The sequence below is a fragment of the Podarcis gaigeae genome (assembly GCF_964106915.1).
Source record: "Podarcis gaigeae genome assembly, chromosome: 3".
NCBI classification, from domain to species: Eukaryota; Metazoa; Chordata; class Lepidosauria; order Squamata; family Lacertidae; genus Podarcis; species Podarcis gaigeae.
In genome coordinates, this window is record NC_139680.1 from 31,879,066 (window position 1) to 31,898,961 (window position 19,896).

The 19,896-nt window shown below is 43.7% G+C and overlaps 1 protein-coding gene across 1 annotated transcript in view; it reads right to left on the bottom strand.

Moving 5' to 3' along the window:
- Positions 1-831: 831 nt before the first annotated feature.
- The window catches only part of CYRIA (CYFIP related Rac1 interactor A), a 66,420-nt gene continuing 47,355 nt past the window's right edge, over positions 832-19,896 (bottom strand). The window contains 9 exon segments of the mRNA XM_083730805.1: positions 832-4,825; positions 5,623-5,693; positions 7,410-7,536; positions 9,232-9,311; positions 9,435-9,551; positions 10,869-10,946; positions 11,075-11,211; positions 12,207-12,312; positions 13,995-14,116. Of these exon segments, the coding sequence (XP_083586931.1) occupies positions 4,762-4,825; positions 5,623-5,693; positions 7,410-7,536; positions 9,232-9,311; positions 9,435-9,551; positions 10,869-10,946; positions 11,075-11,211; positions 12,207-12,312; positions 13,995-14,116 (902 nt within the window). The 3' untranslated portion in view covers positions 832-4,761.

Sequence of the window (19,896 nt, forward strand, 5' to 3'; positions counted from 1 at the left end):
CTGACCAGCCCCAGAAGTACCATTCGCTTGGAGCCAGGGCTGCTGCAACAAACAGCCACACAAGCCTTTGGGAGGCAGAGACGCAAGAGGGCATCAGAGGAGGGAGGGAAGAGGGGCAGAGGCCAGTGTTGCCTGCAGCACCCCTGACCATCATTCAAGGTACCCCAGGGTGCTGCGGCACACTGTTGAAAACCACTGGCTTAATCTATGTAATCATTACCCCAAGAAAGTGGGGTCAATGGTCACCTGAAACAGACCTTTATGACTAGGTTCCTATTTCAATATGGCCTCTAACATGTCAATTATACACAAGCCAATCATAGGGCACGTTTTGTAACACCACCATCGCAAACTCTATGCATGTATAGCTACAGATAAATAAGCAATCCCACTGGATTTTAGTCATTGTATTTGAATTTGATCCAGAACAAATATGGATAACTTTGTGATGATTTCAGACCATTGGTTTACCTCTTTAAAATGTGGGGTTTCCCCCCACACTCAGCCCAAAGCAGCAATTCACATGTGATCAGATCATGGAAAAAGCTTGATGTCACCATCTTGTATGAGAACCAATTCAACAGACCTTGATAATGCATTTCTTGAAGTTCTGAAATTTGAAAATAAACTTGCAGCGGCACAGCCAAGTGGGTACTTGATACTAACAAGCTTTAGATGAAAGTTCTTTTTTTCTTGGTACGTCATATGTGTTTTATCCATCCATCGAATTATATATTATAAAGTAACATTCCAAATAGATAACTCTTCGTTAAGAAGCAATATAAGATTCAGCTCAAACCTCTGAAATAAAATTGCAACCATCACACAATAGCTTTTTGAACTTTTTTTTATTACACAGAAGGCAAATAACTCTCTTCTTTTGGCTTTTATAAACAGAACTCCATTGTTAAAACATTAATTCCAAATACAGTTAAAATCAGTCCTCAACCATGAATAAAATTAAGGAAATCTGTCACATCTACTGCATGTGTCTAGAGCTGTGCACTGTCAATTTCCCCCCTGATAGGGAATATGTTACTTTGGGCATGTATGTACATTTGTATGTAATATGAGCAATGAACCTGCTTAGGATGTGTGCTGACCACATCTTGTCCTGGGTTGAGCAAAGGAAAAGAACAGGGCTACACATTTGCAGCAGAGCCTGGAACCAGTGATGACCCTTCGCCACCTCAGAGCCATTTTCAACTTTTTAAAAATAGAAAGTTGGATGGTCTGCCTAAAATATAGGAAAGGGGGCAAGAGATTTGGTGACTTGAGTTTCCAGTTCACTGAGTGGTGCAACAGTTGCCTTTGAACGAGGCAGGAATTTGCCCTACACGGGAGCAATGTGCCGCAATTTCTGTTTGTCTGTTTGTGTATGCACAAACTGTCTTTTTATTATTATTATTATTATTATTATTATTATTATTATTATTAGTCTACTCTCACATATAAAATCAATCAAGAGGATTGGTTCCAAAACATTAGAGGTTGGATCAATGGGCATGAAGAACAGCAAAGACTTTTCAGTTCTGCACCCAAGCATTACCTGCACCCTACAGCATCAAGTACGGACAGTAATTATTATTTAAAACAAACTTCAGATTCAAGCTGCATAGTGCTAAATCCTATCAAAGATATAAAAATAGAAAGCTATTCTTGCCCCTAAGCACCTAAAAAGGCCAGATCCCAAATAACTTAATGTGGTCAAACCAACTCCAGAAAATTTAGTTTCTGGATTTGTAGGAAGTAACTTATTATCCCAGAACACTTTCTGAACCCTTCTGGGCCAAAAATTTCCCTAAACTCATACACACTCTAGCCAGCATGCACAAACCTTGTCTAATTCAGACAAATAAAATACAAAACAATTGAACGAAAACAGAGACTCATTGCGGCACAAGCGGCACAGGGTCTAAATATATGAATACCATATTCCATATACACAAGCAAGGGATGTTATTTTTGAAATCTTATAAGCTAACCACCTCACAGCTGCTGCAGATCACTCAGAAGATGCAGTCGAAAGAGGAACTGGCAAAAGGTTTTCAGTATTCCTTGAGTTGGGACTCCAGTGGGAAATAAAACAAATGCAGCTCACAGTGAAGAATCTTTGTTTCTTGGAAGTGTCACACTGGGGAACTCTGGACAGCCAAGAAAAAATAACGTAAACTCTCAGGTTTCACACAGTGGCTAACAGCCGTAAAAGGAATTCGGTGGCATTTGTGTAAGCAACTGGGCTTTTTGCTTAAAGTGGAATCCTTGCTTTCTTCCCCTCTATTAATGTCTACGCACCTTCCACTTCAATGTAGTGAAACAGTACACAACAATGTGCAAACCCCAAGAAAGACAATGCTGTGTGATGAGTTTGGCTTACATAAACTGGCCCTCATTTCCAAGTGTAAGAAAAACGGTATTTTGTCTGTAGTAAGTAGGTTCTCATGTCATTATAAATAGGTAATATGAAACATCCCCCAAAGATCCGGAATTATTAGCAACTAGACCCCACTTGCAACTGCTTTCTAAACTGTATACAACTTTGGGGAAAGTATGGCTTTTCACATGTGCAGTCTGGGAGTATTTCCTTCCAGTCAGTTTCCCCCATCATGCAGAGTGTTGGCATGTGTGAATGGTAATCCCGTGCTTGTTAGGCACATACATACAATGGCAGGAAAGAGGCCTTCCTTGTTTGTTTAATAATATGTTTGAGTGTCAAATTCGTTTTATGTTATCTCTGTGACACAGTTTCTGCCGGGAAAGGGATTCAAGTGAACATTATTTTCCCCCAAAATTGGCTTTTTGTTGACAATGAGCTTTATGCCAAGGATTTAACCACAGCAGTTCAGGCTATGACAAAAAAGACCTCTGCTGATATGGTCAATGCTTATTTTTCCAAAAATATGTTTAGGGGTACTCTCATTTTGACTCAAGAAAAGGTAGTTCAAATTGGGAAAAATAAATACAGTAAATGGACCAAAGTACAAAGATTCACAAAATGTTTAGGGGTATGCGTATCCCTGCGTACCCCCAGAAAAAAAAGCACTAGATGTGGTCAGTACATCCTGCAAATTATATGGAGAACCAGTTCCTTGCAAGCTTCCTATGTGGTTCTACAACCATCCAGTTCCCTTTCTCGGCCAGCCATAAATTTACGCCATAAATATAAGTGGGACTTTACCTGCCAAATCCAAATGTAGTAGCGGAGAAAACAGAAAGCTGCTTATTATTTATTTTGCATTTATTTTCAGAAACTTTCCACATGGCTCAAACTGAACTGTAAGGGCGGCTGTGCAGCATTCAAAATGTACAAAACGATAACAAAGAGATTACTGATCTGGACTCATTCAAGTAGCTCAAAGTGAGCCTGAAATAATGTGACGTTCATGCAAGATAAATCCAAGAAACAGTGTCCAAAATAATAGCACCTAGCCGATCTCTTCCACTGGGGGTTATATCCCAGATGAGCAAACCCTTAACTTGTGCATATTTGTGGGGTGGGGAGGGGGAAAGGACACAAATGCAAACCGCAACATTGGTGTGTTGCATTGTTAAAAGTGAGTGGCATCCCCCCATCACATGCACGATTCTCTGAGCAGCGGAGCAAATCCCTAAGAGAAAAGCAGGGAACCCTAAACACAACAAAGCCACTCTCAGTGCCATCGGTATGATACAGAGCATATAAAACTAGGCAAAGATATATATACAACAGCATTGCCTGTCTCTCATTGGTCCTGATTCCAGTGTACATCTCAGGTTATTAAACCGAGGGAAGCACAAGCTTTGTGCCCGAGCATTCCCATGTTTGCACTGGCCCTTCTTGCTTCTTGTGTGAAGTCAGTTTAAGATCCTAGCTTGTTCTGGTCCTGGTTTCGATGTAACAGGAAGCTAAAAATCCACGCAGGAAAAGTGTCGACAACTCTGGCATGCCAAGGAGGTGGGAGCGAAGAGGCCGGAGCACGCCAACATCCTTGTTCGATAAATTGAGATAAGTACACCCAAATGGCACCGTATATTTTTTATATCGATAATTTACATTCCAACTATCTGCCCAAAGGCACACTGCAGACGCAACGCTACGTAAATTTTAAAACAGCTTTAAAAAATATTAAAAATTAAACGTGCATGCACAGGTTTCAGTGCAAACCCAGCGAAAACTCTGTCAGGAGTCTTTCTCTGCAAGAGGAAAGTGTCCATGGTTGGAACGTTTTGACCACTCCACAGTGCCTGCAATCAATTGCTCTGAAGATCTGGTTTGAAGGGAGAGCAGAAGAGCCTCCCAGAATTGGCCATGGTGGCTGAGGATTCTGGGAGCTGGAGTCCAGCGGCATTCGCAGAGCCGCAGGTTCCTCAGCCCTGTTCTAGAAGCTTCCACAGCGAGATCTTCACTGGCACGTTTCCATGTGTGGAACGGTTCGAAGACGACAATACAGAATTACTGCATACATCCACAGACAAAAGCCAACCAATAAACACATAAAAAGCAAGGCACATAGACCCCTTTTTTGTCATTTATATATTCAAATTAAGGTACCTCTTTAAACTGCCAAGTGGTAAGACTAGCATATAAACTGGACACTGTACCATACGGAGTCAGTCGGTCAGGTTATCGATACAAGTCCACGGACTGCATCAAGGAGAATAAAACCAGCCATTATGTTATGCAAAGTAGGCAGATGTATTAACACCACACACTATTAAATTATGTAAACAAACATCTTTTTTTCTAAATAATACAAAAGTCCATTTGTCAAAAGGAGGGGGCTACTGAAGCATAGCTCGAACTTGTTTCGAAGTAGACTCGTCGTTCAGATGTTTCGTGGTGAACCTGGAAATTACAAAGACAGAGTCAAAAGACTATCCTGTGAATTTCAGGCTCCGTCATGCGCCTTGATAAAGCAGCAACTTTACAGAGCAATGCTTATGCACATAAACACACACACACACACACACACACACACAACCCCCCCAGTCCCGTCGTATTCAGGATTGCAGCTCTGAACACGCAAAGTGCTTTAGATTATTCAAATTAATGCTCTCTATGGTTGTCTTAGCAAGTTTGGTCCCAGAAGCTATGAAAGGCCCAACGACATTAAATAAAGGCAAGCGAAGTTAAATGAGTGCATTGATTAACAGCAACAATGAGGGAAACGGCATCCATCAAATTAAATGAATAAGGTAAATGGTATTAAATAAACAAATACAGGAAGACCCATGTATGAACATACCTGCATAAAAATACATAATATAAAATGGAATAATGGTATAAAAATGTGTGGGATATAGCTATTAATGATAAATTGACATGTGCTATTAAGGTAAGATGGGGAATATGCCAGAGAAGTGATTCTGAGGAGATATCCAGTCCAGCAACTTTTATTATTTTGTTACACTTCCGCAGTGGCGTAGCGTGGGTTGTCAGCACCCGGGGCAAGGCAAGTAATTTGCACCCCCTAACCCTGGATTTGCACCCCCTAACCCTAACCCTAACCCCCAGATGTTGCGCCCGGTGCGGCCGGCCCCCCCTGCACCCCCCACGCTATGCCACTGCACTTCCGGTGTGGTAAATCAAACACGATGGACAATCAGATGGTCAAAATGAAGATAGGCAAACATAATGGGTACCTGAGAGCATTCAAAAGGCCTTCAACTGTGTCTGCTGGCTCTTCCCTTAAAACCTTTATGCAGCCTTTCATCTGCGAAGAAGAGAAGACATGGAAGAATAAGGGCTACTATTTGGATGGATGCATGAAATACCAAAAAAAGCGTAAGAGAACTGAACGGACCACTTTTAATCTACAGGTCAGAACATGTGGACCTTCCTTGAATGTTGTTCCCCAAAAATGTGCTAGGTCACAGCAACACCTCCCCTGCTGGGAAAGAACAGATGGGAAAGTCCTACCCATAATATGCATAGAACCTGAACCTGGTGCCTTCAGAACTTGTTGCCTTCAGAGTCAAGACTTACCAGCCACTGTATTGTGCAAAGCCACTAAGTACACACAGTCATTGTTGAGATTTGGGAAGGGGAGGAACATTCAAGTTCTCCCAAGCCTGCTGATACCTTGCTCATGTGTGCAAATGACACTGTTTGGGTTACAACAAAATTCACGCTCACAGAATGAATTTGCTATTAGTATGCCTGATTTCTCAAGGAGTGCATTTCAGCAGTTTCCAGGACAGGGACAACTTGATTGCCATTGTTCATGCATTGGTAATCGTGAGACTTAATTACTGCAGTGTGCTGCCTGCAGGGCTTGTTTTAGAAGATGAAGATGCAGAACGCAGCAGTTAGACTGATGGGATGGCTCCGCTGGCAGAGCACGAGACTCTTAATTTCAGAGTTGAAAGCCCCACACTGGGCAAAAGATTCCTGCCTTGTAAGGGGTTGGGCTAGATGACCCTGGCAGTCCCTTCCAAGGATTCAAACTGGAGTAACATGTTCACACCTGCATGTTAACACCTGCACCAAGGGATCTGTGCTGGCTGTCAGTAACTACCTAGACAAACTGGACATTACGTTAGCTATGTAGCTATGCCTTGAAGTGTAGTCACTCTTCGGTTTATCTAAGTTGTCAGTGTGGGCTCCCTGATCTGGATCAGGACCTTCCTTGGGGAAGCTGTGGGTGGAGCCTCTACCCTCAACTGCAGTCCTGATTCTGGTCAGCCCCCTAGGCCTGCAATTTGCACTGGGGGGGGGGAACCCTGTTTACTTCAATGGTTGTTTCCACCACCCAAGTGAAAATCATAAGCCCGAGACCCTCAATTTGAAACAGAAAAAAAAGTTTATAGTCTTCTTACCCCTACACTAGCATCCTATCTGGATCAGGGGCAAATTGTGGGTGGTAGGGAGTATAGTTGAGCCTTTGGTGGAGACATGTATTCTATAGACGTCATTTGTGAAAGAAGGGTGATGTTTTTAATTATTTGCGTGTTTGTGTGTTGGATTTCAATGCCACATTGATACCTCTGGTTGTGCAGGTGCGCGGCGCAATTTGGCGCTTTTGTGCATGAACAAAGCGCAATTTAGCGCTTGTGCGCATGCGCGAGTGGCAAAACTCAGAAGTAACTCTTTCCAGTACTTCCGGGTCACCGCGGGACACAACCTGAAAAAACGTAACATGAAGCAAGCGTAACATGAGGTATGACTGTATTACGCTTTTATTCAATGTCGCAGGCTACACTGAAATTTGTGCGGGACCACATGCCAAGCTCTCCATTGCAAGTTAAATTTGCATCCTGAAAAGCAAACGCACAAAAGAAGTCATTTTCCAAAGGCTACAAGTATGGCTCATGTGACTGATGCCTCAAACCGCTAGTGAATAAGACAACATGAATTGAAGTGCTTCCTTCAGAACACCCCATGAAGCTTTTGCAGCGGATTGCAACACCTTGCCATTTATTATTCTTACATCAATCTTTGAGGCTTTGGAGAACGCTCCCACGGGATGGACGTGGTCGTAGAGAATGATGACGCCAACCATCACTCTCATGCAGAACATGAGGGTTTCTTCACTGGTGAACCTACTTCTGTATTCTCTGCAGAAGGAGAGAAAACGTTGTTATTCTGCCTCTATTCAAATTAAAACCTTCACTTTCAAAGCAGCACAGGAACCTCGAGACACAATCTCGAGGGGCAGTTAAAAGAAAACTGCCAATAAACACGGCTGACAGGGCAGACCATGGGCAAATCGACACGTCTACTGCCCCTGACCCCATGGTACGCTGGCACAGTTGTCCCACCAGCAGGGATGAGCGGTAGTTGTTGGAAGGGGGTGGGGGTCTGGCCTTTCCATTCTAATACTTGCACACACACCCCCCATGGCTGTACAGACTTCCTCCATCGCTGGACCCTGGGTCCAACTGGCAGAGTCAGAGGTCTCAGCTTGCATGGTGGGCTTCCATCACCTTGTCCATCACTGTGCCTCTCAGAAACAGCCACTGCCAACATAGTGGTGCCTAGAAGGGAGACAGGCCCATTGCCTCAGGGGATGCCAACATCAGGCTCCAGACTTGGCCAGCTTTCTTGGGACTGGGAACAGGGTAGCAGAAATCAGTGCCTTCCCTTTATTTCCCAACTGATAATGATGTCTCTGTTGTTCCACAGGTAATGACAAAGGGCGCCCAAGGATGCAATAAAAAGTCCACATCTTAGGTGGCCTTTTACAGAAGAGATTCAAAGCATGGCTGAATCTCCAAAGACGGAGGTGGGGGAATCTGTGTGTGCCCCTCTGAGTTTTCTTGTGCTCCCCACGTCCAGTGATTCCTGACAACTGGCCATGCTGGAAGCGGCAAATGGGAATTAAGAGTCCGGCAACCTCTAGATGGCCACAGGCTCCCCACCCCTCTGTCCTAAGATCAAAGGACTGTCCAAAAAATTACTTCTGCCACACATTCCAACTGAGGAGGCAGCGAAAGGTGCAATTAAAAATAAATTAAGAAAAAGATGATGATTGAATATATTTGCATTGTCTATGTGTAACCATGTCAGCCTGGGTGATGAGTGCAAGGTTCATTAGGTTTCCCTGACAGAATGACCAATCTTCAAACATCAAAGCTTGTAAAAATACACAATTGACCAAAAGGGTAAGTCATGTGGAAAGTGACCTGTTTTAAAGATATTTGACCCCTCCCTTTTTTTTTTTTTTTTTTGGTCCTGCCGTAACTTTTTTCCTTTTTTCTTTCCCTCTCCAACTTTAAATATTTATCAGAAGGACAAAGCCAGAGCACTGTGGCCCTCAGAGAAAGCGGGGAAAAGAAAGACTTTCTTCTTCTTTTTCCAACAGTGCAAAAGCTCGTCTAAACCGGGAGGGATTTGTATTTTAAAAAATAAACCATGACACATCATGGCACTATGACTATCCCTAGATATTGCAAGGGAGAAAGAAGATGATGACCCGGGGCTGCTGCTTTTGGTTTAGCTCTACCACATATGAAACAGACATCATTACCAGCAGCGTGTAAAGATACACTCATTTCTTTTGTTCCACCATAGTCTCTGCTCAAACATGATTCTAAAGTCATGCAAAACCAGTTTACCGGAAACGACAATGGAGTAAAAGTACATGGAATGGTCTTTTTCATAATCTCCGAAATAATGGCTACCTGTCTCCAGCTTCCCCAAAGGTTATAAAAGTAGTATTCAATTACAAGCTTTCGTTAGATTTCTTTGAACTATTAAAACAAACAAACAAAGAAAGCGACATTTATTTTCCCCGCTCATATCTAACTTACGGCGTTTCCAGCATGACTTTACATACACTGGCCATCGTACTTAGACAATCTGTTGTATTCTCGATTGGTAGGGTTTTGTTCTGCAGAGGTTAAACCAAACCAACAACAATAACAAAAAAAAATATTAGGTCAGTTATTCAATATTTCTCTGTAATATGCTATTGGTCTTTGGTTTTTTAAAGAAATATTAGATTGTCACTCACTTCTGCAACAAACTGTGTTGTGGCATTGCTCAGTGTTTTCAGCACTGGTGTAGCTTCTGCATAAAACAGGGACATTCTGTTAGCCATCTCGTTGTTCACTTCGCTCTCAATGCCGAGCTGATGAAAACACAAGGGAACACTGATTTTTTAAAGAAGAAGTTGCTGTGTGCGTTTGCACATAACGCTAAGCCCCAGCTTAGTAAACAAACCACGAGTTGTCTCCTTGAAGAGCAAACAAGGCACCGCCTCTTTCTCAAAAGCTTTGGCTTGTTTTCCCGCTCCTCTTCTCTCTGTAGCTTGGAGGGGCCACACAAACCATGGGTCGTGCAAGACTGTTGGGTTCAGACGTGACACCAAATGATAGTTCAAACAAGCCACGGTTTCATGTCAACAACAAACTGTGGCTTGCTGCCAGAAAGCAAACAAACCATGCTTTGTCTGCTGGGCTAGGTTCAGAGGTTGACACCACTTTGCCTCAACCAACTGTGGCTTCGCCTTATGTGCAAACCACATGTGCCCAACCTGTTGCCCGAAACAAGGGATGTGCTGTTACCAAATTCTTGTGCAAAAAAAATGAAATCTGCCTTGATTGCAGATACAGCAAGTGAACAGGAAAACACATGGCATTGCAAAGTAAAATACATCATCATTGTCAGGGAACTGCCATCAGAGCAAGAAACGGAGGCAGGGCTCCCGAGCTATGCCGGAGAGGGGAATAGCAGGGGGGAAGGATTTCAGCATAACACCCATAGAGAAGAGAGGGAGATGGAGGAATTGGTGACAGGGCTCCAAGACCCTTCACCCGAAACTAGTGGAGAGAGCGCTGGGACGCCCCTGCCTTCCCCTTACTTGCGCAGACGCGTTCCGCGCAGGGAACAGAGGAGGAGACTCGGGGTCAAACAGCTTTTATGCTAGAAGAGGTTCAAGAGACGCCCACTCTCGGATTCTGCAAGTGACTAACAGGTCACGGAGGGCGAGCTCTGACCCTAAGCATGGTTGGGCAAGCAAACTAACTAAACTGAAGGCAATTTACGCACAAGTAACCCCTCACAACCATTACAATCATCATCCCTTCTATCTCCAGACAGAACAGAGAAAGACTCCTGTTGAAACCCTGGTGGGCCACTCATGCACCTGGTGGTGCAGAAAAACTGAGGTAGATGGACTGTATTTAGTATAAACCAGCTTCCCACATTGCCAGATTGTCTTCTAGTGAAGCAGCAGCCCCAAATGGAAACCAGGTTTTTGGCCATTAAATAATCTATGGCCTGCTGAATGTGGGGTGGGGTGGGGACTGTTATTATGATTATTTTATTATTATGCTTTTGCGCAGTGCTTTTTATTACTATGCTCCGTAAATTATGTACTGGGATCTTTGAATAAAGGGCGGTATAAAAACTGAATTAACAACAGCGGCGACGACGTTTCACTTACGTGCATATTGTTTATTCTGTTGCGATTCAACGTCCTCCTATAATAGCTGAAGTCATTCTGTATTGCGGGGTTTCTCATCTTGGTACGAAAATAAAAGCGGGAAATAAAATTTAAAAATCAAGAAAAATAAGCTTCCGGCGCTCTTAACCCCAAAAAGCCCCTTAAACATTTTATGTGTTAGCTGACCATCCCGCCCTCGTCCTTACCTTGAGTTCATCAAAGCGGAGAGTGAAATGCAAGATCTCTGCAAACTGCTTTGCTAGGGCTTGCTCTCGCTCTAGGTGCTGAGTTGGTGCATAGGGAGGGCTGGTCAAGGATTCCAGTAAACTCTGCAGCGCTTTCTCTGAAGACGAAGAAGGGAGGAAAGCAAAAACAAGTGAAATTGCAGATATATGTCTCGCATTTCTTTAAAAAGAGAGCATTTCAAACAAACGTGCAAACCTATTTTTCTACTAGCACAAGACTCATGGATAAATATTTTTTACAAACGGAACTGTTTGGCCTTTCCTAAACTACGTAAATGTGCAAAATATCTTTTACACATGGAAAAACTTAATAAAAGTTACTTCTGGGTGATGAAAGCCAATCATCTTAATTGAGGTGGATTGCTTGGATAGCTCAGTTGGCAGAGCACGATACTCTGAATCTCAGGGTTGTGGGTTTGAGCCCCACAGTGGGCACAGAAGGGGGTTAGGCTAGATGTCCCTCGGGGTCCCTTCCAACTCTACAATATGGAGACGTAACGAATAATTTTTTTTTAAAAAAGTATGATATTGTTAGTAGAATGGGCATCTTTAATTGCTTTTTCTTCACCAAATGATGACTGAGAGGTATCAGTCTCTTGCTTACGGACGTCTGGCAATACAGCTCCATTACAAACAATATCAAAGGGGTTTTTCAGGTTAAAAATAAGCCTCTAAGGTCAGAGTTTCCCAAACTTGTTTTTGGACAACAATACCCATGATCCCCGACTCCTGGTCCTGCTAGCTAAGGATGATGGGAATTGTAGTCCAAAAGCAGCTGGAGACCAAAATTTGGGAAACATTGCTTTAAATGATGGGCAGGGGAGCGCACAATTGCTTTGTTCTAAGTGCAAGACCTACACCAAAGGGCGGAAGGAACCAAATACCACTGTCAAAACAGCAGAGCAGAGGGTTGTTCAGCAACACACTAAACCAGGTTTCCTGACTTGTAGTCCCTCCAGAGATGTTGCTGGGACTACAATTCCCACAATCCTTAACCACTGGCCATCCTGGCTGGGGGCAGCATGTTGGGAAAGGCTGCACCCAAAACATCAGAGGTGAACAAATTCTTTGGAAACAATAGGCAGATCCTCACCTAGCCGGAGAGAAAACTCATAGAACCTCTTCAACCTCACAACCAAAGGACACACTGAGTTCCAGGCTTTCTCCTGAAGTTGGATATCATTAGGGTTTTGTATTGCCTGGAAAACAACGATACCTTGATCAACATCAGGTGGCTGGCAAAGTACAAAAAAGAGGACTTGCTGCTTGCCTCTATATTTAAATATAAAATATCTCAAAACGATGTTTGTACACCAAGAGCGGAAAGTTAGGGGCAGGTGGGGCTTGTCAACGTCCTTCTAGCAGAAGGAAAACTCGGATCTGCTGTCTCGCAAGATATCTTTGCAAGAAGAAAAGGCTAAAGAGTGAACCCTACACAAATCCACAGTGCAGTCCCTAAGACAGTTGGATGGTGCCTTGTACGTCTCATTCCGGCAACTCCTGCAGCCAAGATGGTGCCAAACGTATTGTTCTGCTTTCCTTTGGACCACATCAGGCCAAGAGGGGGCTCTTGTCAATCTGGGAAGCCCAGAACCCCTGTGCTCCAGGGAGGTCCCTTCGGGGTTTGACTTCAACCTCAGAGGTGCACTCTTATTGAGACAGACAGATGTCAACAATTAAGTTAGAAGAGGGACACAGTTCTGTGGAAGAGCATCAGTGTTGCATGCTTGATTCCTGACATTACCAGGTAGGGCTGGGAATGTCCCCTGCCTAAAATTCTCCAGAGTCATTGTTAGTTAGTATAGTCAAGATGGATCCATCACCTGACAGCTTCCTATGTTCCTGTAAGATATTCCAACCATTTCCTCTGATTCAGCCCCATTTCTCCTTCCTTCCCCTCCCCTCGATTGCGTCTAGTGCCCCCAAAGAAGCTTGCAAGCTCGCTGGGGCAGGAGAACCTACTTAGAGGTTTATTTTCTGCACATGTTACTCCGTAACACTTCATGCACGGATGGCGTCGTATAAATTAAGAACAAAACCGTTCAAGAGGTTTTGTAAACGCCACACACAGACCAAAAGCCGAGCCGCTTTTAAGTCCATCTTTGACGTCGCACCATTTAGCACTAGAAAGCTTTCAGCCAACATGTAGTCCTCAGACTCCATCATTCATCTTCGGGGTCATTAATAAATAACAGCCTTTGCAAAAGCTCTTTGCAATCTTGTCTCGCCCGCATGCAGGGGTAAACATAATGCACACCACATGCATGCGGAGATACACATAATCGTGTGTTCTGTGTGCAGATATATGCGTGCACGGCACATCTAGAAAATCTGTTTTTAATTTGGAATCCTAAGGAGTGTTGCTACAAGTTTCAATGAGGTTCTTGACTTTGTTCAGTAGCCTGATTGCATCGGTAACCGCTTGTCTCCAGAAGAGATTTGTTCAGTAGACAGGAAAATTCTTGTCATTTTTAGTTTTGATTTCACATAATTATGACCATTTAAAAAAAATAAAGAAATATTGTATGTACAGTGGTACCTCTGGTTGCGAACGGGAACCGTTCCGGAGCCCTGTTCGCAACCTGAAAGAAACGCAACCCCCGTCTGCACACGCACGGGTCGCGATTCGCCATTTCTGCGCATGTGCATGACGTCATTTTGCGCGTCTGCGCATGCGCAAGTGGTGAAACCCGGAAGTAACACTTTCCTGTACTTCCGGGTCACCGCAGGACACAACCTGAAAAAACATATCATGAAGCAAACATAACAAGAGGTATGACTGTATTTGTTTGGGTATGAAAATAAATATTGCAGACTAGTGTTTAATTTTTCCTTCCTCAGTTTTTTTTTTGGGGGGGTGCCATAGTATGGTCTAACGCACATCTCTAATTTCCTGTCCAGCTCCTTTGTAGGACTGCAGGTCTGAAAGCATGCTCTCCGAATCCTGTAAGACAGCATTGACTTGGTTCCATACTTCCCTCTCTCCATCTGTAGGCTGAGCATCTAGGTGAGAGAAAAAGCATATATTATTTTAAGAAATGTTGGTGGCAAATAGAGCTAGCATACACACTCCTGTGGTTTGCAGTACAATAGCCCTTTGATCCATATTTTATTATGTTGCAGACAATTCAGGCAGTGCTTCATTGATTTCCATATCTATGCCTTAGTATTTAGCTTCAATGTAACTAGGATTAAAACTGCTGCTCCCCACCCCCCATCAAAAAATGCCTCGTGGAAAATGTACTTACATTAAAATAAAACAACAAACCCCCACAACAACTATATGGACTTCAGCAAATTCCATGTCAAAAGATATCATGGACTCCACTGAGACAAGATGAGTTGGATACATTTTTAAAAAAAAAACACCTGTGGAAAAAAATAATCTTGCTGCAATCCTTCCCAGTTGGAATTTCTGAGTAAGAAAAAAATGAGGACAGCAATCCATAAAAGAGTTAGTCCTCTATGCAGAAGCATAGCTTGGCAGAATGAAAAGCTGTTTTCATCCTCACCTGCTATATTAAGACCCATGAATGATCATGACTCTTTCCCCTCTTTTCCAGTTTAAAACACACCATAATTCTGTGTTTCTTCCCCCTTGGCCTACTCTTAGACTTATATGTGAATCACCAGGAAGAGTTATCGTGGAAGACGGATCATTGCTAGACACTCAGCCCCTGTCTTTGACCTGCCAATGGACTCTTCATTTCAGTTAAACATTACAGCCACTTTTGCTTGGGTCCTCTTCAACACCCTGTTCACAAGCGTCCAACTTGACAAAAACAAACACACATTTCGTGTTTTATCGCTGCCAAGCCTTTCTTCGGGGAGATGTTAGACCCAGATCCGTTCCAACGATTCCACAAATATTCATGGATTCAGGGGGTCGTGTGATAGCCTCTCAGTGAATAATATTGAAATCACTTTAAGTCAATCTAGTCCAGTTATCTCCAAGCCAGTGAGGGAAGAAATGACAGCGTGTTTCAAAGCCTTTGAAATGACACTCACAGTAACTGATGCTGACACACTTCAAAAGTTTGTCAAAGCATCGTTCACTTGGGTTTGGATAAGAGGGGCTCCTTCTCCCTGCATGGGCCCAGCTCCTCCTCCACCCTACTATTTCCTATTTGTTTGCCTTTCACTCTGGGCCTAATCCAGGCATAGGCAAACTCGGCCCCCCAGATGTTTTTGGGACTACAATTCCCATCATCCCTGACCACTGGTCCTGTTAGCTAGGGATGATGGGAGTTGTAGTCCCAAAACATCTGGAGGGCCGGGTTTGCCTATGCCTGGCCTAATCCATCCCTTCCCAGAAGAAGACAAAAAGGTTGCTCCTCCTGACTCCTCTTACTGATCGCTCACTTCAAGGGGGAAGGTGAACTGGTAGAAAAATTAAAGCAGGAAGTCCTGCTGGATAGCTCAGCTGGTTAGAGTGTGGTGCTGATAACGCTAGGGTTGCAGGTTCGATTCCCATAAGGGACAGCTGCATGTTGGACTGCAGGGGGTTGGACTAGATGATCCACAGGGTTCAACGCTACAATTCTATGATAAGACCTGAAGGGCCAGGAAGTTCCAGGGGTTGGCAGCGGAGCATGGGGCCTACTGGAATAGATGTCTCAGGAGGTATCTGGCAATGCGAATCCATGATGCTGTCCTGGTTATCCTACCAGCCATTGGACTACTGCAATGCGCTCTATGTGGGGCTACCTTTGAAGGTGACTCGGAAACTACAACTAATCCAGAATGCAGCAGCTAGACTGGTGGCTGGGAGTGGCTGCCAAGACCATATAACACCAGTCCTGAGAGACCTACATTGGCTCCCAGTACATTTCAGAGCACAAGTCAAAGTGTTGGTGCTTACCCTCAAAGCCCTAAAGAGCCTTGGCCCAGTATACCTGAAGGAGCATCTCCACCTCCATCATTCTGCCTGGACACTGAGGTCCAGCTCCAAGGGCCTTCTGGCAATTTCCTCACTGCAAGAAGTGAGGCAGAGGGGCCTTCTCAGTAATGGCACCCGCCCTGTGGAACGTCCTCCCATCAGAGGTCAAGGAAATAAACAACTATCTGACTTTTAGAAGACATCTGAAGGCAACCTTGCATCTGGAAATTTTTAATGTCTAATGTTTTACATTTTTTAATGTGCTGTAAGCCACCCAGAGTGGCTGGGAAACCCCAGCCAGATGGGCGGGGTATAAATAATAATATAAATTTTATTATGATTATGTTTATTAAATTGTTCCAAGATGTATTTATTTTGAGCAAGAGATGCATGGTCCAGAGAGGTTTAGGAAGAGGTCAAAGTCCTGAGCGTGCTGCTGTGTAATGCTGCATTGACTTTTGAAGTCTCTACAGGAAGGCCTACCATATTATTAAAAGTCAGTAGAACAAATAACTGAGGAGATCTGTGGGCAACATTCTGTTGAAGCTAGACAGAACTGGACAAAAGTGGGACTATCCTTAGAAACTGCAAGTTGTATGAGGAGAGGAAGGGTGGGATATTATCACCTATTATGAAAGGAAACCAAAGTTTGGGGGGTTTCAGTATGTTGGCTGGTTCCACCAGCTGTACAAAAGACAGCCACCTTTCCTCTGTGTGTGCATGCGTGTGTGCATCAGGTGTTTTGAGGGTGTGTGCACACTATGCTCAGTCTGGGTACCCCCTTCCCTTTTAAACAGGAGATTAGTAGATCGGCATTGTTGTCCTCTGAAAGCAGTGACCACATCAGGCATTTTTGAGCATGCCCTCCCTGACAACATCCATCATTCTGTTACACTCTGGGGTCTCTAAATCAGGAATTAGAGGGCCTGTTAACATTGTAGGCTTGAAGGGCTTCTCTTGCATACGATTTTCCTCTTGCTTCATACACATCAAATAAAAAGCTTCTAGTGCAGCCGTAAAATCTAGCAGGACACATTTTATGAGAAAAATGCCTGCTGTAAATGGCCTGAAGTGTTCAAAATTCAGCTCACTGGTTATTAATTTAGGCAGGTACAAGGCCTTAAAAAAAAAAGAAAGAAAGCCTAGAGAGATCCTTAGTTTTAATAAGATGCATTGTGGTGAAATTCACTGCAGGTGCAAAGAAAAGCCTTCCTGCGAGAGGTGGGGGGAGAGCAGGGAAACTGACGCCTCCAGGACCCAAACTGAGCGAAGGTTTTGAACTCTCCTCATTTTAGCAACCCTGGATATCAGGATTTGTCTGGCAGAATGATGTGGTTTCTTAAATCTATCTATTACATATGCAGCCAGTGCTCAGACGCACAGCCTCTGCTTGCCGCACATTCAAATGTGACGTGTGTAAAATCCTCCTTGATATTTGTCACGATGACAGAAATGGTCAAGCTTCTCGGTGAGTCATCTGTTTGGGCGGAGAAGGTGGCCAAGAAACAGAAGCCACAGCTGACTTATGCAGAAGGGCACCGCTTGAACTTCAATGGCTGGGATCACCATGGACTGGGGAGTGTGCTTAGCTTCCCCCTGAACACTGTCCAAAAGTGGATCCCTTCTCTCCCCCACGTATAAAATCATATAGCTGCCGCTCATCCCTGCAGGGAAAGTTTGAGTGCGGCACTTGGGAATTGCTGCTGCGGGAGAAAAACCTGGCCACTGCTCCTGACAACAAGTGGGCCGGCCATTAGAGAGAAAAACGCCTTGTGCGAGGAACTATGATGCTCCGTTTCCTTTGATTGGTGGGAAATTCAGCAACCCTCTTCCAACGGATCAAGTTTGACAGGCCTTTAACACTATCGAATTAATGCAAATCTTTAGTGCACAGTAATCCCAGAACGACAAATGTCTGAACTCTTAAGGCTATACATTCAATATTGCCTATGTGATTTTTTTCCCCATGGGGGAGGAGTTTCTGATGTGAAGGGTGCTTTCAAAAAAATCCCCTTCACTCTAGTGGTGCAGCAATAAAAACTGTGGGCACATTTGCAAAGCTAAGCAGAATGTGGAATGGTTTCAAATTGGATGTGTTGAGATTCCTGTACTGAGGGGGTGGGGTTGGGCAAGATGGACCTTGTGTTGTTCCCTTGCAGCTCTACAATTCTATTATTCTCATGCGCATTCTGTAATGGGATCCTGCTTTGAGAGGACTCCCCCATATGAGGCCTTGCACACTTGGAAGTCATTCTACAACTTGTTTCCAGGGACGCAAAATTTATTGCTCAATACGCAACTCTCCAGTTCCTCCCCATCTCTCCCTGATGACTCTTTGGAGCAATAGTTGGGGGGATTTTTTGGGGGGGGGGAGTCCTTCAACCAGAAGTATTCTATTAATTCATTCTGAGGTTATGCTTTTGCCTCACCTCCCAGCCACCTTTGTGGACCCTGCCATTTTCTTATGAGCTTGAATGGTGCCCCTCAACATAAATGCTAATATGCAAAATTTCACAGTCCTTCTGCCAACAGGTACGGTCTCAACAGGTACGGTTCCTTGTGAAATGCTCTTCACCAGAATTTCTCAAGCCTTCTACCTCCAGGGCCCACTTGAAAGCGTTGTAAGTTACTGGGACCCGCTAGTCACAAAATTATGTTGCGGGGCAGGACCAGTTTGTCGGTTTGGGAAATGCTGCTCTTCAACAACGTGCAGAAAAAGGGTTGTGCTCTTGAGAGATGCAACCAGAGTCTCTCACGCACCTTTTAAATACAAAATCATTCTAGAATGTGACATAGATTGCGCAACATCAGGAAATGCCTATTTCCATAATGACTCCCTCTTGACGCATGTTGTCCATGAACTTCAGGGAAATGCAGTTTTTGCTTACTAGGCCACTTGTCTTGCCTGCGGTTCCGGTTGCAGGTTCGATCCCTATATGGGTCAGCTGCATTTTCCTGCATTGCAAGGGGTTGGACCAGATGATCCTCAGGGTCCCTTCCAATTTTACAATTCTACAATTCTACCTCTTCAATTTCTTGACAGCTACCCCACTTTTTTTTTTTTTTTTTTGCAATGAAGTTAAGACATTCAGCAACAAACCTGGCTGACACAGAAAGGCCCTGAATGTTGAGCTAAATACCTGGAATCTACTGTAGGTATTCTTATGCATAATTATCAGGTAGCTTTGAGAAAATACAGATATTAAGAAAGACTTATAAAAGGAAGTAGGGGGACTGGGTTGAAATTGACACAGTGGCTTTCGGAAAGTTTTCCCCATGGCGTATTAGTTATGAAACACAGCAAGCTGTGCCGAACAACAACATACACCTGTCTTGTCCGTGTTTAAAGTGCTATTATGCAGCAAGCAGAGCAGAAATGTATCTTTAGTGGATGAAGGGAGTTTTAATGCATTTTCTGATCACTTTTCAAAGAAACGCCCAGACGACATGCATTTAGCCTGTAAGCAGAAGGATTATATTAGCTGTAAGATGTGGTTAGAAAATTAATGTGTGAAGTAGATTACATTTCACCAGATGATAGATCCAAAGCTAAGGGGAATGCAAATGAGCGTTTACTTCAATTGCCATATTTTGTTTCTGCAATTAATGGAGGTAATCACATTAATTCGACAGTGAACAAAGGCAATTCCACACGGAACAAAGGCAAGAAAAGTGTCGTATTCACTATGAATTAGTGCTTTCCTTTAGAGTACAGATATATTCAAAATGTTTTAAGTCCTTCAGAAAGTGTTGAAGGGTCAATGGGTACGTATCAGAAAACTTTAAATTTGCTTGTGCCCTTTGGAAACTACAATGGTACCTTGGTTCTCAAATGCCTTGGTACTCAAACGATTTGGAATCCAAACACTGCAAACCCGGAAGTGTTCCGGTTTGTGAACATTTT